The 20,206-nt window shown below is 36.8% G+C and overlaps 1 protein-coding gene across 9 annotated transcripts in view; it reads left to right on the plus strand.

Annotated features, from left to right (window-relative positions):
- Positions 1 to 20,206, plus strand: part of PLS1 (plastin 1) — a 115,378-nt gene that overhangs the window by 92,837 nt on the left and 2,335 nt on the right. For all 9 annotated transcript variants that reach the window (XM_047726918.1, XM_047726968.1, XM_047726936.1 and 6 more), the window contains 2 exons: positions 4,317 to 4,450; positions 4,865 to 4,988. In XM_047726918.1, coding sequence (XP_047582874.1) covers positions 4,317 to 4,450; positions 4,865 to 4,988 — 258 coding nt within the window. The remainder of the gene's footprint in view (positions 1 to 4,316; positions 4,451 to 4,864; positions 4,989 to 20,206) is intronic.

Here is a 20,206-nt window from a genome sequence, read left to right on the forward strand (position 1 = left end):
ATGAAACATTTTTGAGCAGAGCAGTGACATGATTACAGTTGGTGGGAAACTATCTGGCAGATGAATGATGGTGATTCGAAACTGGAAGCCTGTATCTCCTACTGTCTTTAATCCATTTTATCCATTCTCCCGCCCTCCCCTCTGCAACCACCAGTTCTCTGTATTCAGGGGTCTGTTTCTGCCTCTTTTTTTTGCTCATTTGTTTTGTTTTTTAGATTCCACATATATGTGAAATCATATGGTATTTGCCTTCTCTGGCTGACTTATTTCTCTTAGCATAATACCCTCTAGGACCATCCATATTGTCACAAATGGCAAGATCTCATTCTTTTTTATGGATGAGTAATACTCCATTGTGTGTGTGTGTGTGTGTGTGTGTGTATCACACATCTTCTTTATCCATTCGTCTATCAATGGACACTGGGTTGCTTCTGTATCTTGGCTATTGTAAATAATGTTGCAATAAACATAGGAGTGCAGGGATCTTTTTGAATTGGTGTTTCCATATTCTTTGGGTAAATACCAGTACTGGAATTGCTGGATTGTATAGATTTTTATTTTTAATATTTTGAAGAACTTCCATACTGTTTTCCACAGTGGCTACACCAACTTACATTCCCACCAACAGCGCACAGCATTCCTTTTTCTCCACACACTTACCAATACTTGTTCTTGTCTTTTCAATTTTTTGGAATAGTTTGGGAAGAAAAGGTACTAACTCTTCCTCCCTCCCTCCCTTCCTACTTTCCCTCCTTTTTTCTTTAAATGTTTGGTAGAATTCACCTGTGAATCCATCTGGTCCTGGACTTTTGTTTGTTGGGATATTTTAAAAAATTTTTAAATTTAAATGCAATTTAATGAACATATACTGTATTATTAGTTTCAGAGGTACAATTTAATGATTCACTGGTTACATACAACACCTAGTGTTCATTACTTCAAGTGTTGGGGGATTTTTGATCACTGATTCAATTTAATTACTACGTACTGGTCTGTTCAGATTTTTTCCCAATTCAGTTTTAGAAGATTGTATATTTCTAGGAATTTATCCATTTTTTCTAGGTTGTCTAATGTGTTGGCATATAATTTATGTAGTAGTCTCTTATAATCCTTTGTCTTTCTGTGATGTACAGTCATTACTTCTCTTTCACTTCTGATTTTATTTGAGTCCTTTCTCAAGGACTCTTTTTATTTGCATCCTCTCTCAAGGACTCTCAAACTGGAACTTGATGAGTCTGGATAAAGGTTTATCAATTTTGTTTCCTTTTCAAAGACCGACTCTTGGTTTCTTTTAATCTTTTCTATTATTTTTTAAGCCTCTTATTTCACTTATTTCTGCTTTGATCTTTATTATTTCCCTTCCTTCCTTCTACTAACTATGGGCTATGTTCTTTTTCTAGTTCCTTTAGGAGTAAGCAGATGCAAAATGTAACAGGGAAACAAAAATTAAACTACTCATTTTATCTGGGATCTTAATTATGAGATGTCACAAGTGAATCATAGGTAAAATGCTTCCTTTCAACAAATACCAGCTGTTTATAGAATGAAACATAAGGCCTGTAATAAATTCAAGGTGTTTAAAAAACGAAGCAGTACTTTCATGACAAAGTATCACGGAGGATTATTTTATGGACTTTGGGCACTCATCAGCAGACATCACTTTGCTTCATTTGTAAAGTTCATAAAGCTGCACCACTTAAATAGTCTTTCTTCATTATTTCTTCAATATTTCTTTTCACTTGGAAGCCTGTATCCTTTCATGTAATTTTTCTCATTTTCCAAATGATTTAAAATTCACTTTTCTCAAAGCATTTGAAGTACTTGATAATCATTTCTCCCATTAACTCTATGAAACTGCATTCTCCAATTTTTTCTTACTTCCTTTGTGTTTATTCTTACCTTTGTTCTTACCTAGTCCTCATTTTTTAGCCTGACAACTCTAGAATTTGCAAGGCTCAGTTCTTGGCCCACTGCTCTTAACTTTTTATATTTACATCCCCAGAGAGCAGATCCATTTTTAGAGTGTTAAGTAGTACCATAAACATGACTTATTTCTAGAACTGAGTTTCTTATTCTTTCTCTAGTTTGGTACCTCTCTAGATCTTAGAAGTTTTGCCAAATTTGGAATCAACTGTTGCCAAAAAAATAGAACACCTGGGAGGTGGGGGGATAGGGATAGGGTGCCTGGGTTATGGACGTTGGGGAGGGTATGTGCTATGGTGAGTGCTGTGAAATGTGTAAGCCTGATGATTCACAGTACCCCTCCTGCAAATAATACATTATATGTTAATAAAAAAATAGAACACCTCTTTTTCCTTATATGAGCATCAATTTCTAGGTACCCTTTTGTTGCTGGTCATTCCCACATCTTAGACCTCTAGTAACCCTGAGCACCCTTCTCACCATCATTCCTCTTAGGAATTTTGGTCTAACTAACTATAAAATAGACGGCCCTTTATGGAAACACATTTTGCATGAAAATGATTATTATTACATTTGGTAGAAAATTCTGCCATTGAAACAGGTGTCAGTGGAAAATATCCTGGATTTTCTCTCTCTTGTTCACATTGTTACATAATCTGAACTTTGATGCTATTTTCTGTAAATTGGGTATCTATTTGGTTGTTTTTCAATTCTGTGCATTTCTATGGCATATATTTTTAATAGGCCAACTAAATACATAATATATAATTACTAGGAAAAAGAATTTTAAAATATTGTTTCCTTATATTTTGAAAAAATGTATACCTACCAATGATTTTATTAAACTTATTGAGAGAACCAGGCAGATGCTATAGCAGGACCAAAGGATCTTTCATGAATTTTTATTTGTAACAAACTTATCTTTGGAAATTTGGATTTTCTTTTTCAAGGAACGATACCCATTTATTTTTGCAAATTCTGTTATTGTCTGCTCCCTTTCTCACCTTTCCTAGAAATACTTTCTTAGGAAAAAAAAATGTATCTATTTATCTCATATTGAATTGTTTTGTAATGAGGTCATAACTAACTTGGGAAAGAAAATCAGAAGAAAACAGTTACACTGTTTATACTGTTTTTCTTACTTAAATGTTTATTCCAAAAAGTATTTAGTAAGCACTTATTACTACTGGTGGTGTTATAAGATTATGAGAGCTTACAGTTTCACTGGAGAAAAGGATTCTAATACCTAAGAATTTACACACAACACACACACACACACACACACACACACATACATAACCCTGAGATAAGAAGACTGGAGATAATAAACATCTATATAGACTGAATAGACAAAAAATTTGCTAGAGAAAGGACTTAACTTATAACCCCAGAAAGAAGTAGGTAAGTAAATAATTTACTTGGTGGTCATTTGTAAGATTCTTACTGTAGGCAGGGCACTGTGATGGGTTCTGGTCTGGGGGTGGAGAAGAGTATGATATAGGTGTACATGTTATAGGTTTTGCCCTTTAAACGGAGACTGTCTAGGGATGCTGCGTGACTCAGTTGGTTAAGCGTCTGTCTGTGGCTCAGGTCATAATCCCAGGGTCCTGGGATTGAATCCCACTTCTGTCTCCTTGCTCAGTGGGAGGCCTGTTTCTCTCTCTGCCTGTCACTCTCCCTGCTTATGGTTGTTCTCTCTCTCTGTCTCTCTCTGACAAATATATAAATAAAATCTTTTTTTTTTTTAAAGGAGCCTGTCCCGTGGTTGACAAAAGAAAGTACATGGATTGCTAAGTATAATGTGGTACATAAGCATTACAACATAAACATTGTTGGAAGTTCAATAAGGGATAGATTTTTATCAGCTGGTATAGTTAGGGTTAGTAAGACTTTGTTGAAGAATGAGGGTAAACTGCTAAATTTTGGAAGATGAGTAATATCTGGGTGGAGAAATGGGAGATGAAATTTTAGATTCTTAATGAAACAATTTCTTTATTCCTTAATTTTAAATTTAAACAAAACAGCATTTTTTAACTCTATTAATGGAATGTAGGAAACCTAGGTTTTTAGTCACAGCTTTGTCGCAAATAAACTATGTAATCTTGGACAGTCAAGACTTTAAGAGTAAGATCTTAAAACTTTTTAGCCAGTTGTTTCTCTGTCTAGGTTAACTGTTCAGTGCTTTGATATCTTCAGCTATAAAATGGGAATAATTATAAAATGGGAATAATAATTATTTCCTTAATTTCAGTGTTATTATGAAATGATATTCTGTCATATAAATTGAAGGTATCCTCAATTATTTTTCAAGTGACTGAAGAGAGCTGGTGTAGTCAAGAGATATATTTTTAAAAACATGTTTTTATATCAAAATGTTTACTTATTATTCATAGATTGAAAACTGTAACTATGCAGTGGAACTTGGGAAGAATACAGCTAAATTCTCCTTGGTTGGCATTGCTGGGCAGGACCTAAATGAAGGGAAGTCAACACTTACTCTGGCATTGGTATGGCAGCTGATGAGAAGGTAAAGGCTGATATGTTTACAGCAATACTATTTCCTTCAGCAAGTCATATGAACTAAATGTGTAGCAGTTTTTGAGAATAACATGGAAAAATTTACAATGTAAAATGTTTGTAAATGATTTACCACTGGTAATATATTTTGTTGAAAAGTGGGTCAATCTCTAGAAACAATCACTTTTATTAATACCTCTTAAAAACTGCTTTGTAAGGAGTTGTTTTTGTAAAACACCATATATAGTTTTTGTTTTTGATTACTGAGCTTTGCAACTTCGCACTGTGACTAAGTGCAAATACCTAACATTAGAAATATTTATTAGAGCCAAAATATTTAAACATTTATCTAAATATTGATATAAATGATGTGAGAGCAAATTTCATCCCTTTCACTCTCGAATATACATCTTTTCTGTTACAGGTACACATTGAATGTATTATCAGATCTTGGAGAGGGTGAAAAAGTAAATGATGAAATTATTATTAAATGGGTCAACCAGACTCTTAAAAATGCAAAAAAAAATACTTCTATATCCAGCTTCAAGGTAATCAAAAGCCACTTAAAATTTTGTTTTTGTAAGAAATTAAGGTTAGGAAGGAATTTTTATTGGAAATTACACTGGTTTGGGTTCAGAGTTACACTAACATTATATATCAGAAACACAAATTTATGAACTTAGGCTTACTAGTTATTTGGCATCTGTAAAGCAAAAATATAGTTTGAATTCTTATATTTTTGATTGGTTGTCCTATTGAGTGTAAATGCAGGTTAATATTATCAGACTCTGGTCATCTAATCTTAAGAAAGAAATAGAATAGAGCCAAAAAAACAATTGTCAAATGAAAAAGAAAGATTAAAAAACAACAACATTGTTTATATAGGACCTATAATGTTTTGTACTCCCTAGCAGCAGTCTCAGAATTGTATTGACATCATTTCCAAGGCATAACAGAGCCAGCCAAAGCGATTCAAGTGGGAATTGAGAAAACTGGTAGGAAAAAAAAATCTTGTCATCTGGCTTCATAATAGCACTTAACACTCACTTCCAAGCATTTGTGGATGATTCATAAAGCACTAAAAAAATGTAATCTGTGCATACATACCCACTAATTTTCATGCATTTCCATTGTGTTTCGCTTTTGCATGCAACGTGATGTTAACTACAAATAAGCATGTCTGCTTGTACACATTAATTCAGTGAGCCTTGTGTTTGTGATTTTATTATGATATGTGAAAAATCAGCAATTTAGGGGTTTTGTTTTTAGTGAATAAGAGTGCAAACAAATGAAACCATAAGCTCTCTTATGAGTTATCTATCCATCTTTAGTTTTTTCTTTTGCCTTTGTTCTATATATTTAACAACATTTTAGAGCAGGAGAAATGCCAGAAATTGATAAATTCAATCTTTAATAAATACTGAGCCTCAAAGAAGCTTTAATAGGACAGATGGAATATAGCAGAGATGTTGCTTGGGTTCTAGTTCAAGTGTGTTTCTCTTTTTGCCATCTTGGAAGGAACTAATGACTTTGAGTTTTTATTGTTGCTTATAAAAAAAATGAAACGAGTTTCAGTCCATGATTTGTTTTAGACATAAAACACAAAAACATAAAACAGAAAAGGGAACATATGAAATCCCCTAAGTGGTAGTTACTCATTAAAACTGTTGTAATGATATTTTATGCATTTGTACATTAGTTGATGAAAAATAATAAGCATGTATATACTTAAATACAATGAGAAAATATTTAGAAACAAATATTTTTGGGGCTCTTACTATTAAGTAACATTTATAGGTAAAGATATAGAGCATAAGAAATAATTTGGCCCTCATAGTGCTCATCATTTATTTGAACACAGTTTTCATAACTGGAATTTTCATAACAAGCTAGAAGAGGGTGCATCTTGAATAAAGGCAAGTCTGAGAAGGTTAGGAGAAGTAGTTTGGCTAGAGAGAATAGTTCGTAAGGGTGTAGTGCTAGATATAGTCTGGGTCAAGACTGTGGAGGAATCTTGCCTTAATAAAAGTTTATCGGGGGAACTTAGGTGGCTCAGTGGGTTAAGCCTCTGCCTTCAGCTCAGGTCATGATCTCAGGGTAATGGGATAGAGCCCCGCATTGGGCTCTCTGCTCAGTGGGGATCCTGCTCCCCACCCCCCCTCCCGCCTGCTGCTCTGCCTACTTGTGATCTCTTTCTCTGTCAAATAAATAAATAAATAAAATCTTTAAAAACAAGTAAAAGTTTATTGATATCAGAAGTAATGTAAAAAAAAGTTACTATTTTAGGAATACACTTGTTTTTTTCTTCAAGATTGATTTATTTGAGAGAGAGAGAGAGAGAGAGCACAGCACGCATGAATGTGGGCATGTGTGGGAGGGGGGCAGGAGAGAGGGAGAGAACCAGACTTCTCACTGTGATCACTACTTGAACCAAAATCAAGAGTCAGATGCTTAACTGGCTGAGTAACCTCGGCATCCCTAGGAATACTTGTGTGAATGTGGTGAGCAGGATGGATTGGAGGAAAAAGGTGTAAATTCAAGGACAGTGCCTAGGAAGTTGAGGCAAAGCTCAAGGTGTGAAATGATAAGGATATGAATGGAGTTGGGGGTGGGTACTGGGAATGTTAAGAATGGATAGCTAGTCCTTACACCACACACAAAAATAGACTCCAAATGGATGAAAGACTTCAATGTAAGACAGGAATCCATCAAAATCCTTGAAGAGAATACAGGCAGCAACCTCTTGAACCTCAGCCACAGCAACTTCTTCCTAGAAACATCGCCAAAGGCAAGGGAAGCAAGGGCAAAAACTAACTATTGAGACTTCAACAAGATCAAAACCTTTTGCACAGCAAAGGAAACAGTCAAAAAACCCAAAAGACAACTGACAGAATGGGAGAAGATATTTGCAAATGACATATCAGATAAAGGGCTAGTATCCAAAATATATAAAGAACTTATCAAACTCAGCACCCAAAGAACAAATAACCCAATCAAGAAACAGAAGAAGAAGACATGAACAGGCATTTCTGCAAAGAAGACATCCAAATGGCCAACAGACACATGACAAAGTGCTGAATATCACACGGCATCAGGGAAATACAAATAAAAACCACAGTGAGATGCCATGTCACACTGGTTAGAATGGCTCAAACTGATAAGTCAGGAAATGACAGGTGTTGGCAAGGATGCAGAGAAAGGGGAACCCTCCTGCACTGTTGGTGGGAATGCAAGCTGGTGCAACCACTCTGGAAAACAGTATGGAGGTTCCTCAAAAAATTGAAAATCGAGCTACCCTATGACCCAGCAATTGCACTACTGGTCATTTACCCCAAAGATACAAATGTAGTGATCCAAAGGGGCACATGCACACAAATGTTTATAGTAGCAATGTCCACAATAGCCAGACTATGGAAAGAGCTTAGATGTCCATCAGCAGATGAATGGATAAAGAAGATGTGGGATGGATGGATACACATACACACACACACATTTATATATATATTATGCAACCATCAAAAAACCTGAAATCTTGCCATTTGCAACGATGTGTATGGAACTAGAGGCTATTATGCTAAACGAAATAAGACAATCAGAGACAATTATCATATGGTCTCACTGATTTGAGGATTTTGAGAAACAAGACAGAGGATCATAGGGGAAGGGAGGGAAAAATGAAATAAGATCAAACCAGAGAGGGAGACAAACCATAAGAGACTCTTAATCTCAGGAAACAAACAGGGTTCCTGGAGGGGAGGGGGGGTGAGAGGGATGGGCCGGCTGGGGGATGGACACTGGGGAGGGTATATGCTATGGTGAGTGCTGTGAATTGTGTAAGCCTGATGAATCACAGCCTGTAACCCTGAAACAAACAATACATTATATGTTAATTAAAGAATGGATAGCTATTTTCTATTGCAAAGGAACAGGTAGGATTTGACTTCTTGATTTAGGGAAGCACAGGAGAGAGAGGCATTAAAACTTTTTAGGCCTGAGTAATTGGAAAACAGATAACACTAACAAATGGGAATGTCAGGAGGTGCATTTGCTTTCTGGAAAAGGTGAGGAATTCAGTTTTAAGCTTGTTGGGTAATGTTCAGGAAGTGAGCTGGATGAAAGGAAATATTAAACTGGGAATACAGACTTGATCAGTTGAATAGAAGAGATAGTTGATAGTAAGAGTATACAAACTCTTTAAGGGAGAGAGCTCACAGAGAAAAGCAGACTTGAGAGTTTTACTTAGAACAGAGGGAGCAGATATGAAATGCAGACGTGCGTGGCTTTTATTTAGTAGGTACTCAGTAATAAAATCTGTAGAGAGACTAAATTTAGAAATGTGGCAGCAAATGCTAAAAAGTAGTTGGGGTGAGGAGGCTTTTATTCCACCCGTAGATGGTACAGGTGGAATAGATACAAAATTACATTTGAAGGCTATAATAAATGGTACTAGTAAGAATCTATTTATCATAATCAAGGCAGTGCTATACTGAGAAATTTTAGAAAACAAATTTACCCTTTTTAGTTGCAAAGTAATTTTCCCTCATCAAGAAAAGGAAGTGTATGAGCACTGAAGAATATATGGAATTGTTGAATCACTATATTGAACACCTGAAACTTTGTGTTAACAACACTGAAATTAAAATAAAAGAAATAAAGAAGTGGTATATCAGCCATAATAATAATCATAATCACCCTTTATTGAGTTCTGTGTGCTACCATGCTAAGCACTTTATGTTCCTTTAAATTCTCTCAAGTCTATAAGCAAAAAGAAGAGCATTAGAAAAGTAAAACAACTTGTCCACTGTCACACAACTATGTATTGAGCCGAATAGCTGGATTTCACATCAAGATCTAAGTGCAGGTTGAAAGCCAAGCTGTAATTGTGTGACCCTGGATTTGACTTCAGTTTAGACACTTTATTAGCTGTGGGACATACTGCTCATTCATCTCATAAATATTCAAAGCCTACCCTATATCAGATGCTTTGCATCACTGCAGCTACATGATGTCCTCAGAGTACTCACTGTTCAGGAAAGGAAGCAAATAAGAAAACAGGAATCACTGTGTGGGGTGTCAGCATACTGTAAAACTTGGCTAAGGAGAGTAGGAAGCACATGAGAAGGGTGTGTTTTATAGAAACCTTAGCAGTTTTATACTAACAACTGGACTACATCTCTTGATGAATAAAACTGAATTTACTTCTGGCTCATCACTCACTATCTGTGTGACCTTGGGCAAGTTATTAATTTCTCCATGCCTCAGTTTCCCCATATTAAAAACGGAGATATTAATAGTATCTATCATCTGAGTTTGTTATCAAACTAAATAAGTTAACAAATGTAAAGAGCTCAATATACCTGGTATGTCTGAAGGGCTCAGTACAAGGGGCTTACCGCATTACTGCAATGGCAGTATATAAGGGGCATCAAATTGGAGAAGTTCCTTTTGAACTTTTTAGAGAACTCTGGCTGCCACATCACTGTGTTTCCGCTTCTACTTTTTAAAAAAAAAAAATTATTTATTTATTTGACAGAGAGAGAGAGAGAGACCACAAGCAGAGGGAGAGGGAGAAGCACGATCCTCACTGAGTAGGGAGCCCGATGCAGGACTCAATCCCAGGACTCTGAGATCATGACCTGAGCTGAAGGCAGCCACTTAATCGACTGGGTCACTCAGGCGTCCCTCCACTTCTGTTTTCAATAATGACACAAAAACAGTGGCATGGAATGTTCTAATAGTAATGTGTCTCAAATTAAGAGAAAGGGATGATATAATTCATTTTCTTAAAAATCAAAAAGCCAAACTCTAGGCTAATTGTCTTTGAGAGTCTCAACATTGTTTTTCTTTAAATAATTTCTTTATAATTAACTTAAGGAAAGTGAAAGGAAAGATGATGAAAATGTACTTACATACTAAACTGATGGTTTTACTGTAAGTCTTACCCCCTTGTCAAAAGAAAAATGTCTTACTGATAATATACAAATCGGTAGCTGGAAGATCAGCCTGTTTTCTTGGAAATAGCAAGATAAGGGATCCACTATAGCCTTTGAAACTTAAATCTTTCATTCAACTCAGTAAAAGTTTTTCCCAAAGTAAGTCATAAGGGAATAGGTGAAAACATCATTCTTTCCTACATCTAGGTGAAGAAATATTTAAAATATCACAAAAGGGCATAAATTTTTGGCTACAAGAACTGAAGACCTTATATATAACATGTTGATTTCAGTTAACACTATATAATTAAAATTTGCTAGAATAGAACTTAAATGCTTATATATATATATGTGTGTGTGTGTGTGTAGGTGATGGATGTGTTAATTAGATGAGAGTAATTCTTTCACAACATATAAATATATCACATATTCAAGATGTACACTGTAAATGTCTTACAATTTAATTTGTCAATTATAATTCAATAAAGATGAAAAAACAAATGAACAAAATAATTTTCCTGAATCTTAAAAAGAACCCCACAAATATGTAAATAAGTAATCAGATTATAGCACAATTAAGCCACTTGTATGTTTTTTAATCATCATAGAAAATTGAAAAGTACATAGAAATTTTAAATTTTTTGTAGAATGGCATGAATCATGTTTGTTTTTTTAAGATTTTATTTATTTATTTGACAGAGATCACAAGTAGGCAGAGCAGCAGGCAGAGAGAGGGGGTGAAGAAGGCTCCCTGCTGAGCAGAGAGCCCCAGGCGGGGCTCAATCCCAGGACCCCGAGATCATGACCTGAGCAGAAGGCAGAGGCCTAACCCACTGAGCCACCCAGGCGCCCCATGATGCTGTTTTTTTTTTTTTTTTTTTTTTTAAGAAAGAATAACAGTGTACATTAGAGGCATTTAGGAAGCTTATTAAAGATGTAGATTTCTGGTACCAGTTAAGGTGGTGGAGAAGTAGCAGGCTGAGACTTCAGGTAGCAGGAGATCAGCTAGATAGCTTATCAATCCATTGCAAACACCTACAAATCCAACAGGAGACCAAAGACAAGAAGAGCAACAATTCTAGAAACAGAAAATCGACCACTTTCTGAAAGGTAGGACGGCGGAGAAGTGAATCCAAAGCGATGGGAAGATAGACCGAGCGGGGAGGGGCCGGCTCCTGGCAAGCGGCGGAGCAATGGAGCACAAAATTGGAACTTTTAGAAGTCTGCTCCACTGAGGGAAATCGCTCCAGAGGCTAAACTGGGGTGAAGCCCACGTGGGGTCAGCGTGGCCCCAGGTCCCGCATGGTCACAGAAGGATCGGGGGTGTCTGAGTGTCACAGAGCTCACAGGTATTAGAGCGGGGAAGCCAGCTACAGAGACAGAGCCAAGGAGTGAGCTCTCAGCTTGGAGTTACCTTGAACCGGGCACAGGCCGGGCGAGCTCGGAGCGTGGCCAGGGGCCAGGGAGACGGGAGTGATTGGGCGCTTTTCTCTGAGGGCGCACTGAGGAGCAGGGCCCCGAGCTCTCTGCTCCTTCAGGCCGGAGATCGGGAGGCCGCTGGTTTCATTCCCGTCCTCTGGAACTCTACAGAAAGTGTTCAGGGAACAAAAGCTCTTGAAAGTGAACTCAAGCAGATTACTTAGCCGGGCCCCTGGTAAGGGCGATGCAATTCCACCTGGGGCAAAGACACTTGAGAATCACTACAACAGGCCCCTCCCCCAGAAGATCAACAAGAAATCCAGCCAGGACCAAGTTCACTTACCAAGGAGAACAGCAGAATTTCAGAGGAGGAGAAAGCAAAGCATTGAATTCATGGCTTTCTCCCCAGGATTCTTTGTTCTTGCAGTTAATTTTTTTGTTTTGTTTTTTTTTTAAAGATTTTATTTATTTATTTGACAGACAGAGATCACAAGTAGGCAGAGAGGCAGGCAGAGAGGAGGGGAAGCAGGTTCCCTGCTGAGCAGAGAGGCCGATGCGGGGCTCGATCCCAGGATCCTGGGATCATGACCTGAGCCAAAGGCAGAGGCTTTAACCCACTGAGCCACCCAGGTGCCCCAATTTAATTTTTTTTTTTAATTTTTTTTCTTCTTCTAAATTTTTTTAAACTTTTATCCTCAACTCTTTTAACGTTTTTTAACTAGTTTATCTTAACAATACCTTTCATAAAAAAAAATAATCTTTTTTGAACTTTCATTATTATAGTCATATTTTATCCTTCAATGAATCTAACTTTATTTTTTGTATACACATAGGGTTTTTTCCTCTCCTCTTTTAACGTTTTTTAACTAGTTTATCTTAACAATACCTTTCATAAAAAAAATAATAATCTTTTTTGAACCTTCATTATTATAGTCATATTTTATCCTTCGTTGAATCTAACTTTATTTTTTGTATACACATAGGGTTTTTTCTTCTAAAAAATTTGGGGTACAACTTCTAATAGATCAAAATATACCCTAAATCTAGCTCTGGGCTTGTTCTAGTCTCCAGCCTGAGCAAAATCTCTCCACTTTCTTTTTCTTTATTCTCCCAACCAACTTACTTTATCAACTCCTTTCATAGAAATTAAAAAAAATTTTTTTTCATCTTTATAGGCATATTCCATCTCTTCATTGTGTTTACCCTTATATATATTTTTCATTCTTTAAGATTTTGGGAGGTAGTTTCTTCTAAGAGACCAAAATACTCCCAAAATTAAGTGGGTCACCCTGTTCTTCTCACCAATCTAATATATATATTTTTTTCTTTTATATATTTTTAAATTTGTTTTCTTTTTTTAAAAATTTTTTTTGCCATAACTTCTTTTTATCCCCTTTCTCCCCCCCCCCCCCCCGCATGATTTGGGGTCTCTTCTGATTTGGTTATGGCACATTTTCCTGAGGTCTTTGCCACCCATTTAGTATTTTATTTGATCCTTCGTATATTCTTATATGGACAAAAATGACAAGGCGGGAAAAACTCACCACAAAAAAAAGAACAAGAGGCAATACTGAAGGCTAGGGACCTAATTGGTAATATGCCGGATCTAGAGTTCAGAATGATGATTCTCAAGGTTCTAGCTGCACTTGAAAAAGGCATGGAAGATATTAGAGAAACCCCCTCTGGAGAGATAAAAGCCCTTTCTGGAGAAATATAAGAGCTAAAATCTAACCAAGTTGAAATTATAAAAGCTATTAATGAGGTGCAATAAAAAATGGAGGCTCTCACTGCTAGGATAAATGAGGCAGAAAAAAGAATTAGTGATATAGAAGACCAAATGACAGAGAATAAAGAAGCTGAGCCAAAGAGAGACAAACAAATACTAGACCACAAGGGGAGAATTCGAGAGATAAGTGACACCATAAGACGAAACAACATTAGAATAATTGGGATTCCAGAAGAAGAAGAAAGAGAGAGGGGAGCAGAACTTCTATCGGAGAGAATTATTGTAGAGAATTTCCCTAACATGGCAATGGGAACAAACATCAAAATCCAGGAGGTGCAGGGAACCCCCCCCCCCCTCAAAATCAATAAGAATAGGTCCACACCCCGTCACCTAATAGTAAAATTTACAAGTCTTAGCAACAAAGAGAAAATCCTGAAAGCAGCCCGGGGAAAGAAGTCTGTAACATACAATGGTAAAAATATTAGATTGGCAGTGGACTTATCCACAGAGACCTGGCAGGCCAGAAAGAACTGGCATGATATATTCAGAGCACTAAACAAGAAAAACATGCAGCCAAGAATACTATATCCAGCTAGGCTTTCATTGAAAATAGAATGAGAGATAAAAAGCTTCCAGGACAAACAAAAACTGAAAGAATTTGCAAACACAAACCAGCTCTATAGGAAATATTGAAAGGGGTCCTCTAAGCAAAGAGAGACCCTAAAAGTAGTAGATCAGAATGGAACAGACAATATACAGTAACAGTCACCTTACAGGCAATACAATGGCACTAAACTCATATCTCTCAATAGTTACCCTGAATGTTAATGGGCTAAATGCCCCAATCAAAAGACACAGGGTATCAGAATGGATAAAAAAACAAAACCCATCAATATGCTGCCTACAAGAAACTTATTTTAGACCCAAAGACACCTCCAGATTTAAGGTGAGGGGGTGGAAAACAATTTACCATGCTAATGGACATCAGAAGAAGGCTGAGGTGGCATCCTTATATCAGATCAATTAGACTTTAAGCCAAAGACTATAATAAGAATTGAGGAAGGACACTATATCATACTCAAAGGGTCTGTCCAACAAGAAGATCTAACAATTTTAAATATCTATGCCCCTAACATGGGAGCAGCCAGCTATATAAACCAATTAATAACAAAATCAAAGAAACACATCAACAATAATACAATAATAATAGGGGACTTTAACACTCCCCTCACTGAAATGGACAGATCATCCAAGCAAAAGATCAACAAGGAAATAAAGGCCTTAAATGACACACTGGACCAGATGGACATCACAGATATATTCAGAACATTTCATCCCAAAGCAACAGAATACACATTCTTCTCTAGTGCATATGGAACATTCCCCAGAAGAGATCACATCCTGGGTCAGAAATCAGGTCTCAACTGGTATCAAAAGATTGGGATCATTCTCTGCATATTTTCAGACCACAATGCTCTGAAGCTAGAACTCAATCACAAGAGGAAATTTGGAAAGAACCCAAATACATGGAGACTAAACAGCATCTTTCTAAAGAATGAATGGGTCAACCAAGAAATTAAAGAAGAATTGAAAAAAATCATGGAAACAAATGATGATGAGAACACAATGGTTCAAAATCTGTGGGACACAGCAAAGGTTTGTCCTGAGAGGAAAATATATAGTGGTACAAGCCTTTCTCAAGAAACAAGAAAGGTCTCAAATACACAACCCTACACCTAAAGGAGCTAGAGAAAAAACAACAAAGAAAGCCTAAACCTAGCAGGAGAAGAGAAATAATAAAGATGAGAGCAGAAATCAATGCAATAGAAACCAAAAAACAATAGAACAAATCAACGAAACTAGGAGCTGGTTCTTTGAAAGAATTAAGAAGATTGATAAACCCCTGGCCAGACTTATCAAAAAGAAAAGAGAAAGAACCCAAGTAAATAAAATCATGGATGAAAGAGGAGAGATTACAACCAACACCAAAGAAATACAATTATAAGAACATATCATGAACAACTCTGTGCCAACAAATTTGAAAATCTGGAAGAAATGGATGCATTCCTAGAGACATATAAACTACCACAACTGAACCAGGAAGAAATAGAAAACCTGAAGAGACATATAATCAGTAAGGAGATTGAAATAGTCATCAAAAATCTCCAAACAAACAGAAGCCCAGGGCCAGACGGCTTCCCAGGGGAATTCTACCAAATATTTAAAGAAGAATTAATACCTATTCTCCTGAAACTGTTCCAAAAAATAGAAATGGAAGAAAAACTTCCAAACTCATTTGATGAGGCCAACATCACCTTGATCCCAAAACCAGACAAGGATCCCATCAAAAAAGAGAATTACAGACCAATATCCTTGATGAACACAGACGCAAAAATTCTCACCAAAATACTGGCCAATAGGATTCAACAGTACATTAAAAGGATTATTCACCATGACCAAGTGGGATTTATTCCAGGGCTGCAAGGTTGGTTCAACATCTGCAAATCAATCAATGTGATACAACCCATTAATAAAAGAAAGAACAAGAACTATATGGTACTCTCCATAGATGCTGAAAAAGCATTTGACAAAGTACAGCATCCCTTCCTGATCAAAACTCTTCAAAGTATAGGGATAGAGGCCACATACCTCAATATTATCAAAGCCATCTATGAAAAACCCACCACAAATATCATTCTCAATGGAGAAAAACTGAAAGCTTTTCCGCTAAGGTCAGGAACACAGCAGGGATGTCCATTATCACCACTGCTATTCAACATAGTACTAGAAGTCCTAGCCTCAGCAATCAGACAACAAAAAGAAATTAAAAGCATCCAAATCGGCAAAGAAGAAGTCAAACTATCACTCTTTGTAGATGATATGATACTATATGTGGAAAATCCAAAAGGCTCCACTCTAAATCTGCTAGAACTTGTACAGGAATTCAGTAAAGTGTCAGGATATAAAATCAATGCACAGAAATCAGTTGCATTTCTCTACACCAACAACAAGACAGAAGAAAGAGAAATTAAGGACTCAATCCCATTTACAGTTGCACCCAAAACCATAAGATACCTAGGAATAAACCTAACCAAAGAGGCAAAGAATCTATACTCAGAAAACTATAAAGTACTCATGAAAGAAATTGAGGAAGACACAAAGAAATGGAAAAATGTTCCATGCTCCTGGATTGGAAGAATAAATATTGTGAAAATGTCTATGCTACCTAAAGCAATCTACACATTTAATGCAATCCCTATCAAAATCCCACCCATTTTTTAATCAGAGAAATGGAACAAATAATCCTACAATTTATATGGATCCAGAAAAGACCTCGAATAGCCAAAGGAATATTGAAAACGAAAGCCAAAGTTGGTGGCATCACAATTCTGGACTTTAAGCTCTATTACAAAGCTGTCATCATCAAGACAGTATGGTACTGGCACAAGAACAGACACATAGATCAATGGAACAGAATAGAGAGCCCAGAAATAGACCCTCAACTCTATGGTCAACTCATCTTTGACAAAGCAGGAAAGAATGTCCAATGGAAAAAAGACAGCCTCTTCAATAAATGGTGTTGGGAAAATTGGAGAGCCACATGCAGAAAAATGAAATTACACCACACACGAAAATAGACTCAAAATGGATGAAGGACTTCAATGTGAGAAAGGAATCCATCAAAATCCTTGAGGAAAACACAGGCAGCAACCTCTTTGACCTCAGCCGCAGCAACTTCTTCCTGGGAACATCACCAAAGGCAAGGGAAGCAAGGGCAAAAATGAACTATTGGGATTTCATCAAGATCAAAAGCTTTTGCACAGCAAAGGAAACAGTTAACCAAACCAAATGATAACTGACAGAATGGGAGAAGATATTTGCAAATGACATATCAGATAAAGGGCTAGTATTCAAAATCTATAAAGAGCTTAGCAAACTCAACACCCAAAGAACAAATAACCCAATCAAGAAATGGGCAGAAGACATGAACGGGCATTTCTGCAAAGAAGACATCCAGATGGCCAACAGACACATGAAAAAGTGCTCTACATCATTCGGTGTTAGAGAAATACAAATCAAAACCACAATGAGATACCACCTCACACCAGTCAGAATGGCTAAAATTAACAAGTCAGGAAATGACATGCTGTTGAGGATGTGGAGAAAGTTGAACCCTCCTACACTGTTGGTGGGAATGCAAGCTGGTGCAACCACTCTTGAAAACAGCATGGAGGTTTCTCATAAAGTTGAAAATCGAGCTACCCTATGATCCAGCAATTGCACTACTGGGTATTCACCCTAAAGAAACAAATGTAGTGATCTGAAGGGGCATGTGCACCCGAATGTTTATAGCAGCAATGTCCACATTAGCCAAACTATGGAAAGATCCTAGATGTCCATCAACAGATGAATGGACAAAGAAGAGGTGGTGTATATATATACAATGGAATACTATGCAGCCATCAAAAGAAATGAAATCTTGCCATTTGCGATGACATGGATGGAACTAGAGGGTATTATGCTTAGCGAAATAAGTCAATCGGGTAAAGACAACTATCATATGATCTCCCTGATATGAGAAAGTGGAGATGCAATGTGGGGGGTTTGGGGGGGTAGGAAAAGAATAAATGAAGCAAGATGGGATTGGGAGGGAGACAAACCATAAGTGACTCTTAATCTCACAAAACAAACTGAGTGTTTCTCGGGGAAGGGGTGTCGAGAGAGGGGGGTGGGGTTATGGACATTGGGGAGTGTATGTGCTATGGTGAGTGTTGTGTGTAAACCTGGTGATTCACAGACCTGTACCCCTCTGGATAAAAATACATTATATGTTTATAAAGAAATAAAAAAATAAAAAAATAAGATGTAGATTTCTAGCCCTATCCACAGATATCCTGACTTATTAATTTATAGGGATAAATTTATGCTTTTAACAAACATGTCAGATGATTTTCATGTAGGTGGTCTATATACTACACATTGAGAAAACAAATACCAGAGTTTTTCAGAAATAAGGAAGATGCCCCCCAAAAACTAGATCCAGATTACCATCATCAGAAAGACTTAAGGACCCTAGTTTTTACTCCTCTATTTCTACTTCTCCCCAAAAATCTGTTTCATTTTATTTCTAAAAGTAAAGAATATACATTTTTGGACAGTTAATAAATGTAGTGGCTTACAGATCATGGCCCAAAAAGGTGGACTATTAATGTTCTTCACATGGCTTCAAACTGTTTTTTTCAAAATTTTATTAATTTGGCTAGGAAGTGTAGTAGATGCTTTCCCTTATACTAATATTCCCAAGAATCCTGTGACATTTTCATGGTAGTGATTAGGAAAGGGTGTTTGCTTATGGCTTCACGTAACAGAAACCCAATTTAAAGTGGTTTAAACCAAAAGGAAAGGTACACAATGGCAGAAATCAGAGGTAGGGTAGATTTCAGGGTTGATTGAACCTGTAATTGAAGAATGTCATTCAGGACTGAGTTTTTTTTATCCATCTCTGCTTTGTCATTTACAGTGTCAACTTCACCCTATAGCTGGTTTTCCTTTTAGGATAGCTGCTGGGTGGGACAAAGGTTTCATCCTCTCATTCACATACAGGAGGATGGTTGCTGGTTTTCCACAGCTCTCCCAGAAAAATAACGAGAGCCTCATATTAAATTAAATTGGGCCCAAATTAAATCACTGTGGTAATCAGATGGGATTACTGTGTTTGGTTCAGACTAGTGTTTTTGTTCATGGAAGGAGTCTTAGAGGTTTTCTTCTTAAAAGCCCCTCCCTCTGAAATTTTAATGCCATGGATATTACTGTATGTTTATGCACTGTAGGCTTTATACATAAAAAAAAATAAGTTTATCACTTATCCCTAGAATTCATGGCCTAGACTAATTCAGGATCACCCCTGGAGCTGTCGATGGGGTCAGCTTTCCCTGTAGCACATGCCTTATGTGAGGGAGTTGTGGATACAGAGTGAAAATGTGAATTCTGTTAGGATGAAGAAAGTAGTAAGGAAAGAGTAGATCCTGGGTATGCAAGCAGTAGTGGCCACTATCTAAGATGAGAGACAGAACAAATGATTTTTTTTTCCAAGTACTGGTAAGTAGTAAAACAGTTCAGACCAGGATTTCTGGCTTTAACTGCAGTGCTCTATCCACTAGAATTTGTTTGTTCATTTTTAGATCAGCTTGGAGATGACTTCAAAAGTGGAGAGAATCTTGGGCATTATAGTCAGACAGTTATGGGTTCAGTTACTGGTTTTGTACTTACTGATTGTGTGAACAAGTCACTTGAGCTCTATGAACTTCATGTTCTTCCTCTTTGAAAGAGAGATTATAATTTCTTTATTACAAGGTTGTTAGGAGACTTAAACGTGGTGGACATATAACACAACAAGAATAATGCCTTTGTAAAGGTTAGTTCCTTTCCAGTAATATCTTCATTTTTCTTTCTAAAACATTTTAAGTGAAGGCTTACGAGTCCATGGTCTAAGAAATATATTACTAGAATTTACAAAACTATTAATTTAAAGTTCATCTCCTATTCCCTTTCAAAAGTTATGTTTTACAGAATGGTTATTGTGCTTAGCATACTTTAGGAATTGTCACATCTGCAAGCCCTGTTTGGGTATGGTAACAACTCCGCACTGTAAGCTCTGTAAAGATTGAAGGAAAAACTTATTTTAAGT

The sequence above is a fragment of the Lutra lutra genome, chromosome 1 (genome assembly GCF_902655055.1).
Source record: "Lutra lutra chromosome 1, mLutLut1.2, whole genome shotgun sequence".
Classification (NCBI taxonomy): domain Eukaryota; kingdom Metazoa; phylum Chordata; class Mammalia; order Carnivora; family Mustelidae; genus Lutra; species Lutra lutra.